General features: G+C 52.8%; 3 protein-coding genes across 6 annotated transcripts in view; 2 read left to right on the plus strand and 1 right to left on the minus strand.

Annotated features, from left to right (window-relative positions):
* Window positions 1-735: 735 nt before the first annotated feature.
* OGFOD2 (2-oxoglutarate and iron dependent oxygenase domain containing 2) lies at window positions 736-8515 on the plus strand. 2 transcript variants are annotated; one of them, XM_027689604.1, is made up of 7 exons: window positions 736-929; window positions 1124-1180; window positions 3495-3605; window positions 4477-4576; window positions 5614-5738; window positions 6194-6451; window positions 7039-8515. In XM_027689604.1, the coding sequence occupies exons 5-7, from the start codon at window positions 5700-5702 to the stop codon at window positions 7312-7314; spliced, it is 573 nt and encodes a 190-aa protein (XP_027545405.1). In that variant the 5' UTR covers window positions 736-929; window positions 1124-1180; window positions 3495-3605; window positions 4477-4576; window positions 5614-5699; the 3' UTR covers window positions 7315-8515. The 2 variants fall into 2 exon arrangements, with proteins under 2 accessions (XP_027545405.1, XP_027545406.1); XM_027689605.1 differs by having other exon boundaries at window positions 798-969.
* Window positions 8516-8673: 158 nt separating this feature from the next.
* On the plus strand, window positions 8674-14244 carry ARL6IP4 (ADP ribosylation factor like GTPase 6 interacting protein 4). 2 transcript variants are annotated; one of them, XM_027689606.1, is made up of 6 exons: window positions 8674-8765; window positions 10457-10653; window positions 10989-11333; window positions 11779-11896; window positions 13054-13123; window positions 13266-14244. In XM_027689606.1, the coding sequence occupies exons 2-6, from the start codon at window positions 10464-10466 to the stop codon at window positions 13320-13322; spliced, it is 780 nt and encodes a 259-aa protein (XP_027545407.1). In that variant the 5' UTR covers window positions 8674-8765; window positions 10457-10463; the 3' UTR covers window positions 13323-14244. The 2 variants fall into 2 exon arrangements, with proteins under 2 accessions (XP_027545407.1, XP_027545408.1); XM_027689607.1 differs by having other exon boundaries at window positions 8693-8760.
* Window positions 14245-14304: 60 nt separating this feature from the next.
* The window catches only part of PITPNM2 (phosphatidylinositol transfer protein membrane associated 2), a 126102-nt gene continuing 116479 nt past the window's right edge, over window positions 14305-23927 (minus strand). For both annotated transcript variants that reach the window (XM_027689602.1, XM_027689603.1), the window contains 7 exons: window positions 22396-22512; window positions 21631-21747; window positions 21110-21258; window positions 20362-20511; window positions 20091-20274; window positions 18781-18909; window positions 14305-18546 (listed from right to left, as the gene is read on the minus strand). In XM_027689602.1, the coding sequence (XP_027545403.1) occupies window positions 18214-18546; window positions 18781-18909; window positions 20091-20274; window positions 20362-20511; window positions 21110-21258; window positions 21631-21747; window positions 22396-22512 (1179 nt within the window). In that variant the 3' untranslated portion in view covers window positions 14305-18213. The remainder of the gene's footprint in view (window positions 18547-18780; window positions 18910-20090; window positions 20275-20361; window positions 20512-21109; window positions 21259-21630; window positions 21748-22395; window positions 22513-23927) is intronic.

Below are 23927 nucleotides of genomic sequence, written 5' to 3' on the forward strand. Positions count from 1 at the left end.
CCTCTGCTACAATAAAACCACTGCGGTCCCCACGGGGCACCGGTGCCACCCGCGGTGACACAATCCCCACCCTGCGCCCCAGAAATGACGCTATGGCACAGCAGGGGGGCGGCAGCGATGGTGACAGCGATGGTGACAGTGATGGAGGCAGTCACGGTGCATCCCACGGCTGCCAAGGAGCCACATCCCCTCCCCAGCCGCGGGTCCGGCGCATCCCTCCCATGGCATCTCCCCAGCCCGATCCCTCGGGGGGATGCCACGGCCGAGGTGCCCCCCACCAGGGTCCCCACCGTCCACGACGAACTTCTGGGCGTAGCGCTTGAGGTTCTTCCTCTTGATGGAGCAGAAGCTGGGCGGGAAGCAGCCCTCGGCCAGCAGCCGGTAGATGTCCTCGAACTTGCTGCCGTGGCCGCAGGGCTCGGCCGCCACCACCACCTCCCGCTCGGCCTCGGGCAGCGCCGCGTCCATGGCCGGGCCGGGCCAGGATCGGGATCGGGGCCGGGGCCGCGCTGACCCCGCCGGGCGCGCCCCCGTGCGCGCCCCCGCCGGCCGGGGCGGTGTTCCCAGGGACCGTCTGCAAACACCCCTTGGCGGCCCCGGCCCGGCCCGGCGGAAAGGGCCGTGCGGCGGCGGCACCGCTGCGGAACCCACCCGCGGTGACGTCACGGAAAGCGCAAATGAAAAACAACTGCAAAAAAAAAGGCACAAAACTGGGGGAAAAACCGGGCGCTTTTCGCCTCTCCCCGTTTTCCGCCCCGGTTGGGAATTTGCCGACGCGCCCTCGCGCGGGAGGAAGCGGAGCCGTTTTGAGGGCCGGACCCCGCGCGCGCAGCGCCGGCGGGAAACATGTCCGGGGCGCGGCCGTTCCTGGCGTGCGCCTGCTTCTTCACCGACAACATCTTCGTGGGCCGCTACGGGCTCCACGTGCGGTACCGGGACCGGCGGCAGCTCCGCCGGGATCACGGCCGGGTACCACCGGGGGCATGGCCGGGCACGGCCGGGGGCGGGCGGGGCTGCTCCGGGAGCGCGGCCGGGAAGGTCTCCCCCGGTATCGGGGTGGGCGGGTGGTCCTGCCCGGTGACACGGGCGGTACCGGGTGACGGCGGTGTCCCCTGTGTTGCAGGCGCTGCAGGAGCGCGGCTGCCGGAGCGAGGAGCAGTTCCAGGCAGTGCTGAGGGAGGTGAGCGCGGGGACCCCCTTCACGCCTGCCGGGAGGGGGATTCGGGGCAAAGAAGGGTTTGGGTTGGAAGGGACCTTAAAGGTCATCGTGTTCCACCCCCTGCCATGGGCAGGGACACCTTCCACTAGCCCCGGTTGCTCCAAACCCTGTCCAACCTGGCCTCGGACACTTCCAGGGATGAGGCAGCCACAGGTTCTGTGGGAAACCTGTGCCAGGGCCTCACCACTCTCACAGGGAGGAATTTCTAACATCCCATCTAACCCAACTGTCTGTTAGTGTGAAGCTATTCCTCTTTGTTCTCAACTTCAGAGCCTTGTAAACAGTCTTTCTCCATCTTTCTTGTAGTTCTTTCAGGTATGGAAAATCCACAATTAGGTCACCCCAGAGTTTCTCTTCTCCAGGCTGAACAATCCCAATTCTCTCAGCCTTCCCTCACAGCAGAGCTGCTCCAGCCCTCTGATCACCGTGGTGACTTCTCTCTCCAACAGCTCCATGTCCTTCCTGTGCTGGGACCCCAGGGGCATTTCCACACCCCTGGAGGTCCTGGGGCTGGGCTCAACTCCAAAGGGAGTTTGGGACTTGCTGAAGCCACAAGCCCAGACAGAATTGGGTCACAGCTCCCCAGCACCTCATCCCAGTGGACCCAGGTGCTGTACAGAGGCCAGAGGGAAGAATTCTCCCCAGGCACTGTCAGGGAGGTGTTTACACAGCCAACACCCTGGAATTAAATACTGTCACCCAGCACTTTGTCCCAGTGGCCTCTGTGCTGCTCCCTCTTGGATTTAGTCAGCTGGCTCCCAGCCCCTTCTGGTTTGCCTTTCCTTGTCCCTTCTTTTGCCAGTTATTTTTAAAGGGTGCCCTGAGATGGGATCACCCAGGGGTCCTACAGGTTCACACTCCCCCCAGGACACCCTTTATTAAGGAATCTGTGCCCCTTCCCAGGCCAGGGACAGAGATCTGTCACACAACCAGCTCTAATTTCACCTGGAGGAGAGACAGGTTCCTTTAGGGATTCTTGGCAGAGTGATGATGGCAGTAAATCATAATTAAAGCTTTATGAACAGGATATTATGATTCATATAGCACAGAATTTATGAGTAGGACAGCACAGGTTTTCTACAGGCAGAATCAATGGAGCACAACAAGCAGAATTTATAATACAACTTCTCTCAGGATTTCTAGATTCAAACTTCAGTTGTAATTTAATATCACCTAGATCCTAATAACTCCCTAATCACCTGGACTCTGCAAATCTGCTAAGATCTTAATACAAAGGTTTGCTGTATCAATGTAAACATAACGTAGACTCAAAAATAATATAAAAGAATAGGATTTACTCACTGAGCCCTCAGAGGAGTATGTCTCCTGCCATCAGAGGTGTCCCTGGCTGTGGGAGGTCACAGCTCTCACTGTCCAGCAGCTGTTCCAGTCCAAGTTTCCCACTTAGGACTTGTACTGCCTGATTTTATAGGCAGTGCTGGGGGCTGTTACAGTTCCCTGTTCCCTCTTCCCTGTCAAGGTCACCAACAGCACCTGGTGTCCGGGGGACTGGGCCCTTCAAGGCCAGCAAGGAAGGGAGTGATTGGCCTTGAGGCTGGGAAGGAGGAGGAGAAGGAACCTGTTTGGTTTGTCTGCTTCACAAGACCTTCAGGGCCTGATAATGAGGGAAAGGGAATGAACAGATGAGCAGAGAATGGCTGCTCACCTCATAAAATGCATTAGTGATGCTAACCAGGGGTCAGGAGGGGAACTGGTCACACCCTCCTTCCTTCTTTAGTGAGGAATGTTATAAATTAATCTCATGAGGGGGAATTAAACAGGAAGAGCTGGCTGAATCAGCTGCTAAAACAGCTGTTTGCTCTGAAAGGACAGATTAGCCTGTCTCCACCACACTTAGCAGTAATCCCTTCATGACAAGACTTGTCTCCCTCCCAGCAAGTGTCTTTATTTTGGACAATGCTTATATTGTCAGAACACAAGCCAAGGCTCTTAAAGGCTCTGCTGACGATTCAGGAGGTGTCAGGATGCCTGAAAGGGCTGAAACCTCACAGCTCCACTTGGCACTTCCATAGAAAGGCTTCAGTTATTTTTTAAGCCATCTGTAAAGAGAAAGTCTCTCCAAACCCTCTCAGGCATTTGTCTTCTCAGATATTTATTGGACTTGTCTTGACTACAGAAAAACAAAAGCACAGACTCTGCTTCCCAGAGGTGCCTGAAACAAAAACAACTAGTTTAAAACAATGAGCAAATTCCTGGAATTGTTTTAGTTGTCCCTTTAGATTTTCTCACAATATGCTCTGTTGTTTATTTGCAGATTGAGGCAGAAGTGCAGAGAAGAAAACAGTTAGTCCATCAGTCAGTGGAACGCAGAGCCATCATCTCCAAGTGCTACAAACCCAAACACCCAGAGGTGTACACTCTGCAGGTACAGTGTGTTTAGAGTCTCTTTTGCACCCAAGAAATTACCTGAGAGTTTATTTTTGCAGTTTATTTTTCTCTCTTCTCCTCGGGATCATGCAGTGCTAAAGCTGGACGGAATTTAAACCTGCGTGTAGCATATTAAAACTGAATTTAAAACTTTGACAGCACAGCATGTTCTCCAGGCAAGATTCCACCTGGTATACAGCCAGGAAAGGGTCATTCCATATGGAAGCTGCTCCAGCACCTGGTACTGGACTCGAAATACCATTAGTAATTTAAACATAAAGCATCATTGCACCGGTCGGGCTCGGTCAGGTCTAATGAGGAGCCACAGAAAACAGCCTTTATGGGCTACTTTGCTTTGAATTTCCTCATGCTTGCCAGACTCAAGACTTCCCAGCTGGATAGTTCCCACAGATAGCAGTAACGCACAACCAAGTTCACACAGATTTACTGTGATCCTCCAGCAATAAGTGCTGCTGTTGTTTGTTATCATCAGTGTGGGGAAGTGCTCAAAGCAGAGCCAAGTCACTCCGTTGTGCTGATTCCATGACAAGAGGCTAAAAATCCACTAGGAAAGATTTTGCACTTACCTGTTAGGAATCCATATAGTGAGCCAGGCTCTTTCCTGTCATACCTATAAAAAATCTGGCCAGTTTTATGTAGAAACCCTCAAACTTTACCTCCAAGTAAAACACAGGAACATTCTGCAGTTCCTGCCGTAGAAGTAACCCCAGTGTGACTATGAGCCCTCTCCCTAGAGACCGCACATTTCCCTGTGGCTCGCTGGAAATCCATTTCTCTCTGGGGCCATAAAAGGCTATACTGGCTAATTGTGTTTCTGTGTTTTTTTTCCCTCCTTCCCTTGACACCAGGATTCCTTCCTGGCCCCAGATTTCCTGGAGATCGTGCGATACTGCACATCGCCGGGAGCTCATCTCCAGGGCCTCCTGGGCTACCTCGAGTCCTTCTCAGGTAAAGGAAACAACACCTCAGTCACACAGATCTCCCTGTGTGACACTGCAGCTTCCCTGGTGACAGCTGTTCCCAAGCCCTGTCTTTAGTAGCTCAGATTTGACACAGGCTGAGGCAAACAGGATGTTATTCTCTGCCTGACAGGGGTCTCTGGAGGGGCAGTGCTGTGCAGCAGTTCTGCTCTGGAGCAGACACTCTTTTCTGCCTTCCCATCCCAGTCTGCTGATGTCTCACCAGAGGCTTCAGCTGCAGCAGGGCTGGGGCTTTTGGCTGTGCCACCACCTCACCAGGGAGCCTGAAGGAACACTGTTAGCCTGGGGAGCTTGTTTTTCCCTTCCCAAGTGCTTTGCCATTTCAGACAATCCCTGTGGGTTAGTCTGGGCTGAAATAATTTCAGTCTTCTAAAAAGAACTCTGGGTTTTAAGCTTCTCTGGAGGGATCTGTGAAGCTCTCTGCCTACCAGAAATGCTGACAAAATTTCCTCCTTTTCTCAAGACAAAAAGAGACCCAAATGTGTCTGTGCAGAGCTCCTGAACTTGTCCAAGGCACGATTTCCAGCCTTCTCCTGCTGTCTTAATCTCAGCTTCTGTATCTTCAGTCCTGAGCTCCCTTCACACAGACCTTTAGGGCTCTACCCTGAGAGGCAGCTCAGACCTGGTATTCCCAGAAGGTTGGCACCAGATGAGTGAGTCCCACAGCCCCTAAATGACCTTGAGTGTCTTTCCAGCCTGCCTGTGATGAGTCGTTGATTCACCACCCTCCCTCCAGACTCAAAACACTTCCTTGGCACTACATCTGGCATTTAAACCAGTGCCAGATCTCCTGACTGGATGGGTGAGCCTGGAAACGAGGGACCAACATGAAAAATAACAAATACATCCTGGGGAATGGTTCCAGCCCTTCAAGCAGCCTGAGCACAAAGTGAAGCACAAGGGTCCTGTGCTCTCACTGCCACCAGCACAGTGGAGCTGGACAGGCAGGCAGGAACACTCACCTGTGATCTTCCCCAGCAAATGGTGTCTCCCTTCTCCTGACAGATAAGAGGATCTATCGACTCCCAGTGTTCACAGAGGAGTTCTGCCAGACCTTTGTGGATGAGCTGGAGAACTTTGAGCAGTCGGATATGCCCAAAGGCAGGCCCAACACCATGAATAACTACGGGGTAGGATTTGTCTCCTGTGCTTCTTGAGGGGGAGTGTTCACTCTGTTCACCTCCTCACTTCTCCTTTCACTTCCAAAGTGTCTGTCATTTTACACAGAGCAGTTGGAGTTCCAGTACCCCCTTGGAGGGAAAGGGTTGAGGGAATGTTACACTGACAAAAGGACATGGGAATGCAGGGAAAGGGGATGGGAGTTGGTACCTCAGAGCAAAGAGCACCTTGTATTTTTAAGCAATACCCATTTAAATCAAGGAGTCAGTTTTTAAAGAACACTCACCTTTTGATCTTGCTCTGTCTTTCCCCCATCCCTTTCCACCTTGATCTTCCTGCTTTCTCCTGTAGCTGGAGCCTTTGCTCTAAAGTTCTTGCTCTGAGCCAGCAGCAGGGCTGGAGGAGGAGGAGGAGGACAGTTCTGATGATGTTGCTCAGGTGTTCCCACCTCCTCTCTTTGACATAGGTTTTGCTGAACGAGCTTGGGATGGATGAAGGCTTCCTGACCCCCCTGAGGGAGCAGTTCCTGCGGCCCATCACGGCCCTGCTGTACCCTGAGCTGGGGGGATTCTACCTGGACAGCCACAGAGCCTTTGTGGTCAAGTACTCCCTGCACGAGGACCTGGATCTGAGCTCCCACTATGACAATGCAGAAGTCACCTTAAATGTCTCACTGGGGAAAGACTTCACAGAAGGCAACTTGTACTTTGGGGATTTCTACAAGGTACTGAGCACATTCCCACTCTGGACCCCCATTCCATTCCCCTCTACCTCCTCACACCCCCCCAGTTTCAAGGCATAAACTGCGTTCCAAAACACAATTATTCATTTCTGACAGTCAAACCTGCTCTGCCCCTTCCCTCTTTTTTTACATGTTTTGGTTATACAGAAGCCTTTTCTGTTCCAATATTCAGGTTTCAAAGAGAGCACAGAGGCAGCTTGTAGTAGAAGTTGGAGTAAACAAACCAGCCCATCTTTCCACAGCTGAAACAGTGAGCAGGGAGGTCCTGAGAGAGAGATTTATTTCAAATGAGACTTAAAGCTAAATCTGTAGCACCTGTTTCTAGGGCAAGAGAGGGTAAAAGCTCTGAAACACAGGTGAAACAGGTTGTTTCGATTGAAACTGGGTATGTCTTACTGGAAAACAGTTGTACCCATCTGCTGCCAAGCCACCATTGAAGTGTTTCAGAGGTGCAGTTTGTCCTCTCCATGTTGCTCCCTGGGGGAAAAGGTGATAAGTGTCAACTATGTGAGTGTTGTTCTGCCAGGTACTTTCTGGTGCAATTATGAATCCACCTCCCTTTGTTCCAGGATCCCAGTCCTGTGCCGAAGTACCTGGAGGTGGAACACGTGGGAGCCCAGGGGCTGCTCCACCGGGGAGGGCAGATCCATGGGGCACTTCCCATCGGCTCCGGGGAGCGCTGGAACCTCATCGTGTGGATGAGATCATCCCTCATCCGAAACGAGCTCTGCCCCATGTGCAACAGCAAACCCCAGCTGGTGGAAGCAGAGGGATTTGGGGATGGATTCACAGGAACCGTGGAAGAGGACGTGCCCGAGACTGAGGATGTCTGTGCCCTGTGGTAGGGGATGGGAAAACACAATTTCTGCAGACCACGTTGCCTAAAGCTCCTCTCTGACCTCTCAGACTGCACTAACAGACTGATGGATGCAGGAGTCCTGTAAGAAGTAGCTCTCACCATGGAAAAGGAGCCCTGCCAGGGTTAGGGGAGCTTGGAGAGCTGGAACTCAGCTCACCAGGGCTCACTCTCGGGCTGCAGGACTGTAAGACAGAGAAAGCCCCAACACTTTGGTGCACTACAGAGACTCTGTAAATATTTTCAGGTGTACAGGGAAAACACCTGAAGCTCCTTGGCCTCTGTGCCAACAGCAGCATCCCAGGTCCTGCTGGAAATGGGAAGGAATGGTGATTAAAGCCCTACACTTACCACTCTCTGCTGTTCTCAGTGGTCTCCTGTCCTCTTCCAGGGGCAGGGGAAGAGCTTTTTATTGCTGAGTGACAGAGAAGGATCTGCTCAGAAATGAGATCCAGCTGATTCACAATAGGCTGCTGGGAATGGCAGGGAAGCATTATTACTGGAGGTTTGCCTAGCCCGCACTCAGAAGAATCCATCAGGAGCAATATATAGGGAGAGCCGATCCCACAGGGTGGCTGAGAGGATTTCCACAGGCTTCCACAAGCTCTTCTGAGCACAAATTTCCAGTAGGCAGAAACAGAGACAAAGCTCTGGGAGCCACCTGCACCACAGCAAAACTTTACATTTAACTCCCTTTGCTTTAGTTATATGAGCAAGTGAAAATACAAAATAATTCTCCCAAGCTGGGTGCATCAGGCAGACCTGGGGCTTCTTAATTTGGCACCAACATCCCTCAACAGATGATGGATTAGGAGAGTCAAGTGCTTCCCCTGTCCTACTTCCAGCTGGCTGAAAGCTTGGGACTCTCACACCTACAAAACAAATTAAAGAAGCAAAATATGTTTTGATTTGGTGGCCGCATTTGCCTCTGTAGCAAATTAATTGTATATGATGTGCACAGAGACTGCTGGATTTGTAAGGGGCTGTTTCATTCACTTGTTCCCTGCAGTAATTAGAGCACGTGGATAATCGCATCGAGAACTGGGAAAGGCTGGACGTGAGCGGGTACAGGGTGTTATTTTAAGCCCTCGCAAGGGACCCGCTGGATCTTTGGCTGGGGGTGCCATTGGCACACGGCTCATGGGCTGCTCGTTAGCAAAGCCCATTAAAATCGCACCTGGGCAAGGAAACCGGCTGCTGTATTTGTGCCTGAAACCGATATCAAGAAACTCAGTCTCGAAGGTTTCATCTCTTTCAGCAGCGAACGCGGGCGCTCCCCGCCCGCCCGAATTCCTCCCCAAAATTGAGCTGCAGTGCGGTCGCAGCGCCCCCCGGAACCAAAGAGCGCGGCCCCGCTGCCGCCCGGCCCCGCGCGCGGCGGACGGGAGCGGGGGACGGCAGGCGCGGACCCTGCGGCGGGAGCGGGACCGGCCCGGCCCGGTGAGTCCGTCCGTCCCTCCCTCCTCCTTCTTTCCTTCCCTCCCTCCTTCCCTCCCTGCCGCTCCTCGCACCTGCACGGGGCTGGAGACACCGGGGTGCTGTGGTGGACACAGCCCCTCTCGCTGCGGCGGCACCCGGGCCCAGGGGGGCCGATAAAGAGCCGCGCTCTTAAAGGGGCCGCGCCGTGAGCGTTTAAATCCTTAAAGGGCCAGAGCGCCTCTTGTTGAGCTCGTCAAGAGTCAGCGCGCCTTGCGCGGGTGCTTAAAGAGTCACCGCGCCTTGTGCTGAGCTCTCAAAGGGCCAGCGCACCTTGTGGGGAACTCTTAAAGGGCCAGTGCACCTCATGCTGAGCTCTTAAAGGGCCAGCACACCTTGTGCTGAGCTCTTAAAGGGCCAGTATTTCCCAGGCTCCCCGTGCTGGGGCGGGAGGGCAGGGGCAGAGCAGCGGCCGGGCCGGGCAGAGCCGCGTGGGCAGGAGGAGTCGCCCCAAAGTGCCCCCATTCAGATGAGAGCCCAGCTTTGGGGTACAGCCAGCCTGGGGTGCTGTGGGGTGGATTTGGGATTCATCCCCTTCCCGCAGCATCGCCCCACACTCCCCGGGATGCTCCTGTCTGAGCTATTCCTGTATACATGGATCCAGCTGCTGGGCCTGGATAATGTGGGTCCTGCTGCCTCGAGTCCCAGACCCTGTCCTGCACAAGGCCCTGGTCGAGGGAATGGCTGCTGGGTCTGTGTCCATGGAGGACTCTCACCCTCTGGACCTTCCCTGTCTGCCCTTAATTGTTTTGGTTTGTTTTTTTTTTCCTGACTGAAATTTCCCTTTGGAAATCAATCAAAATTCTGATTCCTTTGGGAGCAAGTTGCTGCCTAGGAGCGTCAGGACGGTAAACAAACAATTAATTAGATGTGGTAGTTGGAAGGTGGCTGTGAGGAAGCATTTCCCAGCTCCTGCTCTGCCCACAGTACCAGTTTGTTTTCTAAATTAATGGGAGCAGGAATCACTCTGGCTCTGGCCTGTGGCTGCCAGGAACCCTCGGGCTGACGGACGGGGGTGCCAGCTCGGTGCATAATCTGTTTTCTAAAAGCAAATTGGAATATTAAAAATTCATTCTTCCCCTTGGCTTGTGCCTGCTCTCAGCATTTTAAATAATGGGGTGATTGACTCCATGTTCAGCTTGGGAGGATGTTTAGTCCTGATGGCTGTGGCTGCAGCATCCATCATCCCTTCCCGGAGTCTGGCTGTGGTGCAGCGTCTTCCCAACGGCTCCCAGGGCTGTGGGGTGACTGTGGGGCACAGCAGGGCCTGCAAACACCAACCTCAGGCCCCTCAGTGCCTGCCCATGGCAGGGATCAGCCTGATTCTCTAGGGATAAATAGGAAAAGTGGGGGGAAAACCCAATGGAGGGTTTTCCTAGTGGAAAACCTGCTTGGGGACAGGTTGTCTGAGGTGGGAAGGGCTGCCTGGGGACAGCAGTGCTGTCCCTGTGCTGGCTCTACCCCGAGGGCTCCATGTTGTGGATTGGTGAAATTCCTTTTGGCTGTGGCTTCGTGAGGGGAGACCCTGACCCATCTCTCCAAGGGGATATCCAAGGGAGGGAGTTTGACAGGAACAGGGCTGGTTGGCTCGGAGGTGGATTTAAGGTTTTTGGGGGTTGGTCCCCCCATGGCACTGATGTCCCTGTCCCCTCCAGGCTGACCATGGCCCACAGCCAGTCTCGGAAGCGGTCGCGGAGCAGGAGCAAAAGCAGCTCTCGGAGCAGGCAGGAGAGGAAGGAGAAGAAAAGGAGGAAAAGCAGCAAGGACTCACAGCAGGGCAGCAGCTCTCCTTCAAGGAAGAGGAACGCTGGCTCTCATGGACACAAGTCAAGCTCGGCAGCAGCCAGGGAAGGTGGGAAAGGCCCATGACTCCGTGTTTTTCCTGGGGTGGGTGCACAGAGGGGTCCAGATGGGAGAAGAAGGTCCCTGGGTTAAGCTAAATCGGTCTCTGTCACCTTGCCCTGCACTTTGTGCCCATTTTGGTCTCACTCTGTCAAGTGCAGAGCCCTGCAGCCCCTCCACATGCCAGTCTGGCACTGCAGCACCACACACCATCATGTGGTAAAAGTGTTGGCAACAGAAGGGTCTTCCAGGCAAGAAAGAAACCAGGCTGGGAGGGGGGTAACCAACATCTCTGCTGCTGCAGGGCCAGAGCTGCTCCACTCACCCTCTGCTTATGTATTGCAGAGAAGAAGAAGGAAGGAAAGGACAAAAAGAAGAGGAAGGCCAGTACCTCTTCCTCTGAGACAGCATCTTCATCCACCAGCTCTTCCTCATCCTCCTCTTCCTCCAGCCCCTCTTCTGACGACTCCAGTGACAGTGACTCCAAAACAAAGAAGAGTCAACATGGCAAAAAAAAGCGAGTGAAACAGAAAGACAAGAAAAAAAAGAAGAAGAAGAAGAAGAAATTAAAAAAGAAATTTAAAAAGAAGGCAAAGGAAAAGGCTAAGGAGGAGAAAGCCAAGGGAGAAGAGGTGCCTGGCCCCTCGCTGGAGCAGTGGCAGAAGGAATCAGTGGAGGACTCTGGGCCAGGTAATGACAGTGTTTCCCTCCTGGAAGCCTGTGCACACTGGAGTTGTGCTGATCCCTTCCTGGGACCCCGTGAGGTGTCTGAGGGAAGCAGGGCTGTGTACAGGGAGGAGCCCCAGGCTCTCCTCCCTCCTACATACTGTGGCCACCTTTGAGCCACACCAAGTAAATGTAGGAGCCACACTGAGATGTTCTTTCGTGAAGTGTTCAGATATAGTTCATAGGTGTGAGTGGGGAACAAAGATAGAAGGACAGAGTCAGCAGTAACATCCTGGCAGAGCTGGTCCTGCCTTTGGGATGTGAAGTGGCCCTTCCTTTGTGTGGTTCACCACTGATCCCCAAGTACCACCAGGAATCTGGTGTGGGATGTATGTCCATTGGCTGCAGCCGCAGGGCTGTGCCTGGATTTGGCCCTGGGAGGTGGCTCTGACTGACCAGTGCATTCCAGTTTTGACAGATGAACAGAAATCCCGGATCCAGGCTATGAAGCCAATGACAAAGGAAGAATGGGACGCGAGGCAGAGTGTCATAAGGAGAGTCGTGGATCCCGAAACAGGGAGAACCAGGTACGATCCCTGGGGAGAAAGGAGGGGGGTTGTCCTTCCCTATCCATGCTGCGTGGGTTGGAGTTCTGGAGGACGCCTGTCCATGGCACTGCAGTACCATGTGTGGACCCAGGTTCCCTTGAGCAGCAAAGGCTTGAGCTGACCCTGCACAGGTCCCCTCCTGTCAGACCTGGTGTAACTTACCCAGAAAGTGACACCAAATTATCAAATTGTGCTGGGGCTCCACACAAGGGACACTGGGCTGTGTCCCAGCATCCCACTGCTGCATCCACTCACCTTTCAGCTCCGGGTGCAAGTGAGGAGGGAGCGTGTGCCCTGTGGGGTTACAGACAACAATCAAACCCAAGTTCATTTAGCTGCCAAATAGAAATGACCCAGTTTTTAATAAACTGCGTCTTCTCAGCCAGCAGAAAACATCATGCTGAAGAGAATTGGGTATGACAAGTCCAGTCTTAAAATAGAAGGCAGCCTGCAGGGCTCAGGGAGGTGTGGAACAAAGGTCGGTTCCCTGTAAGGCACGTAATGAAGACAATTAAATTTCTGTTCGTGTTTGGAGGTGTGAGCTGCCTCCAACACTGCTTGGAATTTGCTCAGCAAGATGCTCCCCAGCCTGGCTGCATTTCAGGCCCAAACTGGCTCCTGTTCCTCAATGGCTCTGCAGTTTCCTGGGCAGCCAGGAACACACCTGAACTCTCTAATGAAAGGAAAAGGCTTTGCAGGGGTTGGGGCACTGCTGTTGACAGTGAAGCCTGCAGATTTTTGGGGTGGCAGGAGATGCTTTTATTATGTGTTTTCTCATGGCAGTGTGACTGCACACAGCAGGCAGTACCCACAGCCTGGGGCAGGGCTGGCTGACCCATGCTGATTTCTCAGGGGACTGCACCTGTCCTTACTGTAGTGTGGTGACATTAATCCCATGGGAGCAATGGAAAAGCCTGCTGTGCTATTTAAGCTTGATACAGCCAAAAAAAAAGTCACCTAATGCAATGTCAGGGGTAGGTCATCACTGGCTTTGCCTAGAGGTGCATCAGCCCAGCACCTGGTCCTGGGCTGTGAGGGAGCTGGGGGCTCAGGGTGGGGTGGGGGTCAGCACCTTCTGCAGCTGCAGGAACTTGCCAGTAGCTCTCAAGGCTCGTGGGCTTGTGCTTGTCTTCCAGGCTCATTAAGGGAGACGGAGAAGTCCTGGAAGAAATTGTCAGCAAGGAGAGACACAAGGAGATTAACAAGGTAGTGGGAACTGGCCACCAGCATGAGCTGCTGGGCACAGCCAAGGAGCTGCTGCACCCAGAGGTGGTGTGTGTTCACCAGGGGTGGTGCTGGTGGTCCTCCATCCTCAGACAATGCTGTGATCACCTGTGTCCCTTTGCAGCAAGCCACACGGGGGGACGGGCTGGCCTTCCAGGTGAGGACAGGGATGCTGCAGTGAGTGTGCAGACACCAGCCAGGCCAGGAGCCCATCCTGTTGCCAGTGCCAGCCCAGATGGGAGCCTCTGTCTCTGGACCATGCAGACAGCACCGTGTCAACATGTTCCCCAGGGGCACTTTGCAGCTGCTCTGTAAGTTACTGAGTGGGAAGGAGAGTGACTTTAGTGGTTCATCTCCCACCAAACAGCTTCTCCCCTCCCTCTCCCAGCTGAGGCCAGTGTGGCTGTAATGCACCCGAGCCCTCTGTGCACCGATGCACCTTTGGATGCTGGAGGAGCTCAGCAGCACCCAGGGAACAGGCTCAAGGGTGCTGAGCACCTCAAAGTGCTGCTGCCCATCAGCTTCAGGCTTTGGTTGGCAGGAACCAACACTGTGGCTACAAAATACACAAATGGCTGCCACTTCTTCCCTTCAGGGGCTGCTCGTGGCCCCTTCCTTGCTGGATGTGGCTCATGGGCCCTTCAGGCTCACTGACCCTCCTGCTCAGAGAGGAGCAGCTGTGGCTCTGCTCAGGCTGCAGCTCTCCCCTGCACCTTTAAGTGTCACGTTCCACTGTGCCCTGGGTCTTTCCTCAGCTTTCCTGCAGCTTCATCACTGGGGAGCACTGAGCTGGCACGCTGCACTGGGATGTGTGCAGGTGTGCTTTGTGGAGGGGTGGCTTTACCTTGCTGTCTGCTCCTGCATGCAACTCGTGTCCCTGCCCCACAGCACAGACCCTGGGCAGTGTTGGGGCTCTGGACCTCTCAGCCCATGGCTGCTCTGAAGCAAGCAGAGAAGCCTTTCCCCCACTGCAAAGTCCATAAATCTACAAACTGTGAAAAAGAAATGGAGAAAATGAGTTAAGGGACTAATAGGACTGATGTGCATGGAGGGTTTCCACGTTCTGATCATCGCTGTAACCCCATTAAACTGGCGCCTGCTCACATCTCGGGTTTTGCGACTTGTCTGTCTCTAGTCTCCCCTCAAAAAAAAGCAGACAGAGAAGAGCCTTCCCATTTCTTTAATCTGTGTAACTCACAATGATACTGTACACAAAGCACACCAGGCATTGGAACGATGCACTAACAGCAAGGAGGAGAAGGAAGTTGTACAGAAGGTTTGCCACACACAAGCGGGTCGTCGGCACGGTGACTGTACACACAGGGTCGGGCATCCCCTCCGGTGGCTCCCCACGCAGGGCTGGTACCCCTAAAGCCATTTTTTATAAATAAAATATAACTAACATCGTCAGAATATAAAATTGACAGTCGAGGGTATCAACAGGCAGAGGGGAGGGGACCGTAAGGCTTCTAGAACTAATAGGAAATGCAGCAAACAGTGGCGATACCTGAAGAAGGGGCTGCTACAGCAAGCACGGCGGCTGCTGGGCGGGTGGGAGGGTGTTGGTGACCCTTTGGCTCGTTACTGCTCACGATCCGACACTGTAAACTGTTTTTGGTATGAGAATTTCGCCTCATCTGACTTGAGTGATCTGAGCAAACCCAGGAAAACAGCTCGGAGGGAACGCACGGGCTCCTCTGACGGGTTTTAAAAGACTTTAAAGGGACAGCGTCAGGTAGAAAGTCTGGCCCGAGGGTGCAGGAATAGAAAAAGCTGCTTTTTATAAAAAATCTGAGCTCTGCAGCAGAGTTTGATTCCCATGGAAACGAAAAACCAACCCCAAAGCCCGAGGCAGCCTGTGTGGTGCAGGCTGTGTTGTGCTGTGTGCAGAACAGGACGTGGGCTGTGCCGGGGGCTGCCCGGACAACAGCTGAGGGAGGAGCACGAGAAACTTCATATTCTTTCATTTCAAAGCAAACAAGTTATTGGTAGCAAAGATAAATTAGGTCTTTAACCTGACAGTGCCTCTTTAGTAAGGATAGAATATACATTCATCTTTTCCCTCACCGCGTCCCAACGGATCCTCTTCCATACACGTGGAAAGGCATCGGGTCACATGCATTGCTCTCCAAAACAGCTCGGAACAAACAGGTTATAAACACAGAGTTAAACTATTGCTATTGTTCTGTGAGTGAGTAGCACGTTGATCTTTGCTTCAGAGGGATGAGTGCCAGATGGGGGCGGCTGAGGACAGAGCGATGGAGACAGGGATGGACTGAAAAGGTGAAGAAAAACTTATTGGCATTTTTCCTGGTAACTACACCCACCTCCTCTGGTATTATTGCAGCAATAAAGGTCCAGCTCTACAATTGCTTCTCCGTGTTGGATCTGTACAATGGCAACAGATGGGGGGCCAGGGAAAGGACCTGGGCAAGGTTCAAGAAGCTCAACAAAGGATGAGGACGGAGGTGTTATGATTGTCAGGCTAACTGGGTAGTAGCTGTTTAAAACATGAAGTGATGGAGAGGTGAGTATCATATTGCACTTCTGCATTCATTGACAGTTACATTAAACTTGGTCCATAAAATAATTGCTTTGTACATAATGCCTGAAACAAAAAGCTACATTTTTAAATATTAATAAACCCTGAAGGTTCCAGTCCCTCCAGACATTTTTTTTCCTTCTACATAAATAAATAACTTTCAGTTTTATATATCCACTTTTTATGTTGAACATTTACATTCGCCTCTGTTTTACACTATCTACACATAAGAAAATGTGAACATCTCATCAACACTGGAAAATGTACAGATCATGCCTTGGTTGTGGACTTGGAGGAAAGGTGATTTTTGCAAAGGCCATATCCAAATTTGCAGAAATGATTTAGTGATGTGGTTTGGTGACTTCACAGGATGGATTGTGGCTTGGCTTCCTACTCAGATGGCATCTGTTTGATAGAACATTCGACTAGCAAAAAGCTGGGACACTTCACATTGTTTTCGAACCCAGTAAGCTCTGGATGTACATTCAGAGAGAGCCAAGCTGAGCCGGCAGAAAGGGAAGTCAGTTTTCGGTAACAAAAGTCATCAGGTACATTCTGTAATTGGATAATTATCAAAGAGAAGTGGTTACACATTTTGCAGTTGGGCTGCAAGACGTGGGGGACGCACTGGGTGGGCGGCAGTTGGGTTGGATCAGCACTGTCCCTCCTCTGTCTCCCTCGGGCCCTCCAGCGCCACGAACACATGAGATCGACCTTGGGTGTCGGATGAGTTGGGATTTGCCTACCGTGGCCCAGAGCCAGTGAGCAGAGCAGTGTTCACAGTGCTGTGTATCTCAGTGCGGCCGTCCTGCACTTCTTATTGAAACAGGTAATAAAATGAAGCAGCCAGTCTAAAAAATTCTTTGTTATAAATAAGATCTTCATAAGTAGAAAGTGATATAAAGACAGGGAAGTGTGGTGGGGAAAAGCGGGGGTTACACGTAGTCAGGTAGGACTATAAAATCTCCACGTGAAGAGGCCAACTGGAGTCTGAATGGGCACCCCGGGACCCCCTGGTGTGGGTGCCCCTCCACCCCGGGAGCTGTGTGCAAGGAGGGAACCTTCACTGGCCCCAGGAGGGACAGGACTAAGGGGCTTTTTGGCAAGCCCTGGCTCTAGGCACTGTTCTCTGTCCCTGTCTCGGTGTCACTGGGTGCCAGCTCCCCTCTGCCACGCACCCCACCCGCCCGCTCCAGCAGCACAAAACCATCGCCTCAGGCACATCCACTGAGAAACACACCAGGAAAATTAAGATATGGCCTTTTAAGGTTGCCTGACATTGCTGGCACACTTCCTTACAGTCTCCTTACTGCTGGAAAAACTTCTGCACAGATTGTTTTTTTTAAATATATACATATATATATATGTGTGTGTGTGTGCATATACCTATAGATATACACACACACCCTGGCTTAGCAATATTTCATTGTCATGCACTACAAACACTGGTGTAGCTACATGAGATGGTAACAGGTTTCCATTCTAAAAATCATCAGTGCAAAAAACAATGAGGTTTTACAGTTCAGTAACTACAGGTAAAAGAAGCGAGTCTAGTTCCCATGAAAGCTGCTACTGAACTTCGAGAGAACCTGGGAAGAAGAAAACGTCTCAGAGGTGGGTGTTGAGAGAGTCAGACCCTGCATTTGGATGAGAAGAACTGCAATGCAATCTAGCTGAGTGCCTTCAGCTGCTTCCAAATATACGGTGGTTACTGTTGGAAACAATATATAGCGAGACTATTTGGAGACTTTAACAGCAAATTAAGTGTCTGAGGTTTGTAACAGCTCAAACAAAATAGCTTGTGTTCCTCTTTTAATAGGTCAACACATTAAATTCCATCAGCTTCTAAAAGGTCTCTTTAAAAAATAACAGTAATAACAATAACGACCCCGCTGTCTTGGGCATGAATCTGCCAACATTCTGCCTCTGCCAACAGCATCGATACAGCTTTAGCTTTGCACTGCACCAACTCCTCGAGAAAGCAGCTGCCCTCGGAGCTCTTTGTACAGATAAAGCTCTCGGTCGTTCTGCCTGGCACAGCCCACCATCAATCCCTCACTCAGGGCTGCCGTGTTATCGACCCCCAGCCTGCCCCGTGCCGGCAGAGCCCCTCAGTCTGACTCCTGGGACAGCCAAGGACAAGGTTCCCCAGCCCCACGCCCTGTTGTGTGGCTCTGAGGACAGCACTCGGTCGCGCGGATCGGAGCGATGGCTAACGAGGCGAGGAGGCACATATTTACAGTCACTAAACCTGGATAAGAGAAGGAGGCAGGAGAGAGCGCCATCTTGATCTGGAGACATCCCCCCCTGATTTCCAGCTGTTCCTTGGGCTCCTGCTGCACAAACCCGACGCTCTCGCTGCAAGGCCTGCACGTTCTGCATGGGAAACATCCCATCTCTTCCCAGAACACCACGATGTTATTGGAGTAGCACCATATTTACCCTTCCAGCCTGAAACGGCGATCTCGTCCCTCTTTCCTTTTGTTTTCTCCTCTGGTGGCTGCAGCTGACAATCCTGGCTCTGGCCTGGCTACTTCTGCCCCAAGAGGCCAGACTCCAGCCGGGACGCCGCGCTCCGGCCCCAGCACCCCGTGGCGATGCTCATGCTCCGCTGGCTGCGCTCCCTGTCCCTCTCCTTGTCGCTGTCAGACTGGCTCTGGGTGCGCTCGGGGCGGTGGCCGCCGGCCGAAGGCTGGGAGGAGATGGTGCGGAGCAGGTGGTTCCTCTTGCGCAGGAACTCGGCCTGGCTGGGCAGCCCGAAGCTGCCCTTGCGCAGGGCCATGCGCGTGGTGTTCTTGGCGGGGCGCGCGCGGTGGTTGTACTCCAGCTGCGCCAGGTGGGCCGCGTAACCCTCCGTGATGAACTGCGGGGCGAGAGGGGTCAGGGTAGGGGTTAGGGGGATGGGACACATTGCCCTGAGAGCCACTGGCCACCAAATGTGTTTGGTGTGACAGGTTCTCTCAGTCTGATGTGGTCCAGCTATGCGGGACAGCTCCCGTTCTCTTGGCGAACACAGCTCAGCCACCAGTCTTGAGATGACCAAATTCCCATCTCCCTCCCATGGGAGGCCCTTGGGCTCAGACAAGCCCCCTCCTACCTGACACTGGCTCTGCAGCTTCTTGGTGGGTCGGCCAACGATGTAGATGTGCGTGGGCGGGAGGCTGATGGAGCTGTACACGGAGATGTCCTTCGTGGATCCATACGCCGCATGGATCCTCATGTGGAGCTGTGGGGAGGGAAAGCAACACGCAGTCAGAACACACAGGCACCCTGTGCTGCTCAACAGGCAGGGCTCTGGGTTTCCAAGAGCATCTGTAGGAATCTCAGGTCACTGGAACTTAAACAAGTTCCCAGCTGGATAATGAACCACTGAGCAGAGCACTAATTAACGAGCTGGGATGTTTACCGGCCAGAACAAGAGCAGTAACAGTGATACAAGAGCAGATTTCCACTTGCTGATCCACGGCCTTGCCTTGAGGTCCGTGGGGGGCAAGGATGCCACACACTTTGCTGCCTGTTGTCACTGGGGGAGAGGAGCTCCAACCCCCCTGTGCAGGAATCATTAGTCAAGAATGTTCCCCTCTGAGAGCCACTGCTGTGATCTGCTAGGCAGGGATATGTCTGCCTCCACTCTGAGCAGAGAGCAGCTGCTGGCCAACCCTTTCCTTGCTGGGCTTGGAACAGGGGCTGGCAGGGGAGTTGTGGCCACTGGTGCCACCACAAACTAACCAGCTTTGTGCCTGAAGCCGAAGGTCATGGAAATGGAAAGGGAATTTTTGACCCTGGTCCCAAACCAGTTCTTCTGGAGGACAAGGGAGCAAGTGAGCAAGGAGCTGCTCCCACCGTTGTGACTCCAGCCAAAACAAGAGTCCAAGAGAGTTAAGGACAGCTCTCCTTGCTAATCAAGGTGGGGCAAGTGCTTGGGACACTGGCAGCTCCTTCACTTGCCAGCCACAGAAAACTTTGTTCTATCTGGAGCTTCTCTGAGCCTCTGGGCTGAGCGACAGCCAGGCATCAAAAGCTTGGAAGGTTCTCTGTGGAGTCTCCCATGAAGGCTGTGTGGTGCAAGGCCATTTCTGCAGCAGCTCTATCCCCTCTCAGACCTGCTGGCTGCACCACAGGCTGCCAGAAAGCCACCAAATAGATGAAAAAAAGTGCATGTGCGGGGAAGGGAGGATCTGACCAGCACCCAAGGCCTAATGGAAGAGGCAGCAGTCGCAGAGCAGAGGCGACAATTTAGCAGTATAGACATTTTTGTAGAGCAATAAAAGGATGAAAATAAAATGAACAGATTAATCTTCCACTGCAGGTCACATTGCTGCCAAGAGACTGGTGCTGACAGGGGCAGTTGGACGAGGAGCAATCTAAACCCATGCCACGATCCTATTTCAGCATTGCCAGGCTTACGTCGGTGATGAGGGATTTCAGGAAGTTGGCCTTGTGCCGCAGCGGGTCGTGAACGAGCCCATCGCAGAAGGAGACGATCCCATGGGGGAAGTTGTGCTGTGCTAACCATGCTACCACCCTCTGCTTCTGCATGTCAGGGCGGCCTGTGACATAGATAATGAGGTAGCCGAGGTCTTGCCAGTGCCTGGAAGGAAAGCCAAGAGTCAATGGGTTGCAGGCCTTGAGAAACACCAGTGTCAAACAGACCAGCTGCCCCGGCCCCTGCCCTGACCTTACAACATCCACTGCTCCAGCCCGGACTTTGGGATCGCTGCCCATGATGGACACGCTGGCTGCGAAGGAGCCGTCGATGCTGAACACCACGAACTCCGTCCCCTTCGGCAGGACTGTGATGTAGCTGTCTGCAAACGTGTGGTCACCCCTGGAGAGAGGGATGCAGGTATTTAGAGACAGTGAGATACTCAGAAGGCATCAACGAGTCCTGCAGAGCACCACGAGCCGAAAACAGCACCCAAATCTGGCCCAAAGGCTCCAACAGTGATGACACCCTTGGTTACAGGCACTGTGTGAGGGTCTCTGTCTTAAAGTGGGGATGGAATAGTGCTCTGGAGCCTTGGCATCAGTGACTCGAAGAAGTAACCCCAGAAAACCATTTCTGGGCTCACCACTGAGAAGATGCTCCTCTGGGCTGTGAATCATCATGAGTACAAAGTTCTGTCCCTCAAGGACAAGTTTATGGTCTTTAAAATCTGCTCAGCTGTGCAGTTTTGCAGATGACCATGAGGCCATACCCTGTGGTGCACTGCTCCTGCAGTGGGAGCTCTGTTCCTGTGCTGGTGGTGATGCACGAGGCAGAATAAAACATGGATCTTCCTCTTACAGCTGCAGAGCACAAGTGGCCCCTATTGCTGGCAAACCAGGCTCTGATCCTACCCAGTAGAGCTGCCCTACAAGGAGGGACCATGTTTGACAGTCATGAAATTCCTCGAGTTCCTCTTGCAAAGCCCAGGGTACCTCACCTGACCACCATCTTGACGGGGTACACGCCGATGCCCAGGCGCCGGTGCTCGGGGATGACGTAGGAAACCCTGCCACTGCTGTTGCTGATCTCTGTGTCAAAGTAAACCCACTCTCCCGAGGGTGGCTGGGTCATGATGTGAATGTCCACCTGGGGAGACAGCAAGGCTGGGTCACCACACCATTAAAGACACAGACAAGTAGAACAGGCCAAGCACCAGGACATCCCACCCAGGCCCCTCTGGATGGCAGCAGGGCTGGGTCTTGCTCCCACCCTCTGCACCTCATGGATCTGGGCTGAGAAGCACCCAAACATCAGGGTGCTGGAGTGAAACCAGGCCCCAGCGGTGAAGAATCTCATAACAAATGCTGTTCCTGGTGGGATGCACCCACAAGTCTGAGCAGGGCAAAATGACAAAGACACAAGGGCAGCAAACACTGTCAGGGACCAAGAGAGCACCAACCAGCACCACCTTTGCCCTTCTCACCACATGATGCACAATCCCCAGAGCACACACGGTACCTTTTCTCCCGTGAGCGTGACCATGTCTAACGGGCCGTACATGAACCTCCCCGTTAAGGTCTGGGGCCCATCTTCGTTAGCGATGGTGTCGTTTATCCTGTGGTTGGCTGTAACGTTCTGCACGAGGCAGGAGGGAAAAAGAAAAAAAAAAATAAAGGAAAAAAGTCTGCAGCAATGGACAGCCTCACAGGGAAATGCCAAATATAACCAGGCAAACTGGAGCGTGGGTTTCTCTGTGTCATTCCTCCACTCCACTCTGGGAAAGAATTTGACCTGTGGCAGAGGTGAGGCTCTGTGCCCTGCACTGATGGGCGGGCTGGAGTACACATGGCTGGAGAGCCAATTTCCATGGCAGGCTGTACGTGCAATTCTGATACTGTCTATTAACTCTTACACTTTGGAATTAAGAGGAAATACAAACAGCTGCCAGAGGAATCTGCTAACATTGTTTCTGTTCTAGCACAGCCTTTTCAGGAACTAGAGACTTTACTGGGAGAGAAGGGCCTTTACAGAACAGAGAACTGGTATTATTGGACTTTGAACAGACTCAGGTTTTTGTGAGTGTTTTACAGACACAAGGTCAAGAGGAGACTTTGCTGATGCAGATCTTTTGGGTTGCTCTACACAGGTAGGACATAAGCACTAATACAGACCAGCAATGCAACGTGACCCTCTGTCCACGCTGTGCCCACGCCGTCCGCCCTCAGAGCAATTTGTGCAGCCCAAACTGACCCCCCTCTCCGTGACAGCCCCAAACCCCCTCACCCGGAGCTTCACGTGTGTCCTCTTGCGGAGCCACTTCTCCCGAGGCTTGGAGGGGGTGAACACAGACACCTCCTTCCCGTCCAGCTCCAGAACGCTCGAGTTCTCATGTCTCATCACCTGTGGAAGGACAGATCCCACCAAGGCATCACCACCTGTGTGGTGACCCCCCTCCTCCTGCCTACGCTGTTCCACATCTCCCGAGCGATGAGGAAGGGCAACGCCTGGAGGGAGGTCCCTGAGTTTGCTGCTGGGCAAGCCTGAGGGTTTTACAGGATAAGTGGCCTCTCATGAACTAGCAAAGCCTGTGGCCGACACTGACTTAATCCTGGCTGGGATGAAGGTTTTTTAGTCCATCTGGAGGTACAAAACTGCCTCAAACACAGCAGGACGAGCTCTGCACTTAAGATACCTGCCCTTCCTGCAGGGATTCATTAGTCCCTTCCCACGGTCTGCAAGGGACCGGTCTCCTCCTTTGAACACGAACCTTCTCCCATTCCATGACAGACCCAGCACCAGCCACATGCTGTTCCTTCACCTCATTTCTTATTCCTCCTGAAACACAACCCAGACCGCTCTTGTCCCATGGCTTTTGCTTCTCTCACTGATTTGACCCTGGTGGAGACACACAGGGGTCTGGCTTGGCCACATGTGAGGCAGAGCCCAGGGTGTCTGTCCATCCTGGCCTCATGTCCAAGGCTCACAGAGCTCCAGAACTTTGTGCCAGTGGAATGTCACTGTGCCAGCACGAGGATCAGAGAGGGGGCAAGGTGATGCCCACCAGCCAGCTTTTGGGGCAATTCCTGTCTGTCACCAGGGGACAGTCAGGGATGGGAAGCAGGAACCTGGAGGGAGGAGGGTTAAATCCTACCTAGGTTGCCCTTAAGCTCTAGAAGGGGGAAGGAAGAATATACACAAAGGCAAGGGGACACTTCAAAGACTGACGTAGGACTGGGAGGTGACCCTGCACACACAGAACTCCAAAATTGGCAGTGGTCCTTGGTGACCAAAAATTAACAAGTCTCTTAAATGTGGCCTCTTTTACAAGGTCTTGAACATGTTTTGTGAGGTCAGCAGCTCTCCAGCTGAGCTCGGCTGACACGGGCCAGCTCCATTTGCAGAGCTGAAGCTGGTTTTCATCCAGGGAAATGGAAAAAGGACCCCAGGGAGGATGAGCCTGCAGGGGAGGGAGTTCATGGAAATCTAATGTAAACAAAATAACAAGTTCTACTGAAAATTATTTAAATCGTGAATCTATTTTGAGTCCTATTTGGGCTTGTTTTAACAAGATTTAATCTTTGGAGGCTAAAACTATTCAACAGCTTCTTTTTACATTTTGCCCAGAGGTGACTATCCAAGGCCATTAGAAACAAGTCCTTATTAGGGGAAGGAGAGGTGTGGTGCTCAGGAAGGACAGAGAGAAGACAGGGGATGAGAAAAACCCTCGTTTTGAGGCAGAGACGAGTGAGCAGAGACAGGCACTGAGAAGGGGGTGCCAGACCACCCAGGCTTAGATGCATGGGCAGGTACCTCCA

Source organism: Neopelma chrysocephalum, unplaced genomic scaffold (genome assembly GCF_003984885.1).
Source record: "Neopelma chrysocephalum unplaced genomic scaffold, ASM398488v2 Primary Assembly neopelma1_77, whole genome shotgun sequence".
In the NCBI taxonomy this organism is placed as follows: Eukaryota; Metazoa; Chordata; class Aves; order Passeriformes; family Pipridae; genus Neopelma; species Neopelma chrysocephalum.

Coding starts and splice junctions, on each gene's coding strand:
- OGFOD2 (XM_027689605.1), top strand. CDS start 847: ATGTCCGGGGCGCGGCCGTTCCTGGCGTGCGCCTGCTTCTTCACCGAC. Junction 5,739..6,193: donor ACACCATGAATAACTACGGG/GTAGGATTTGTC, acceptor TCTTTGACATAG/GTTTTGCTGAACGAGCTTGG. Junction 6,452..7,038: donor ACTTTGGGGATTTCTACAAG/GTACTGAGCACA, acceptor CCTTTGTTCCAG/GATCCCAGTCCTGTGCCGAA.
- ARL6IP4 (XM_027689606.1), top strand. CDS start 10,464: ATGGCCCACAGCCAGTCTCGGAAGCGGTCGCGGAGCAGGAGCAAAAGC. Junction 10,654..10,988: donor CTCGGCAGCAGCCAGGGAAG/GTGGGAAAGGCC, acceptor TATGTATTGCAG/AGAAGAAGAAGGAAGGAAAG. Junction 13,124..13,265: donor GACACAAGGAGATTAACAAG/GTAGTGGGAACT, acceptor GTCCCTTTGCAG/CAAGCCACACGGGGGGACGG.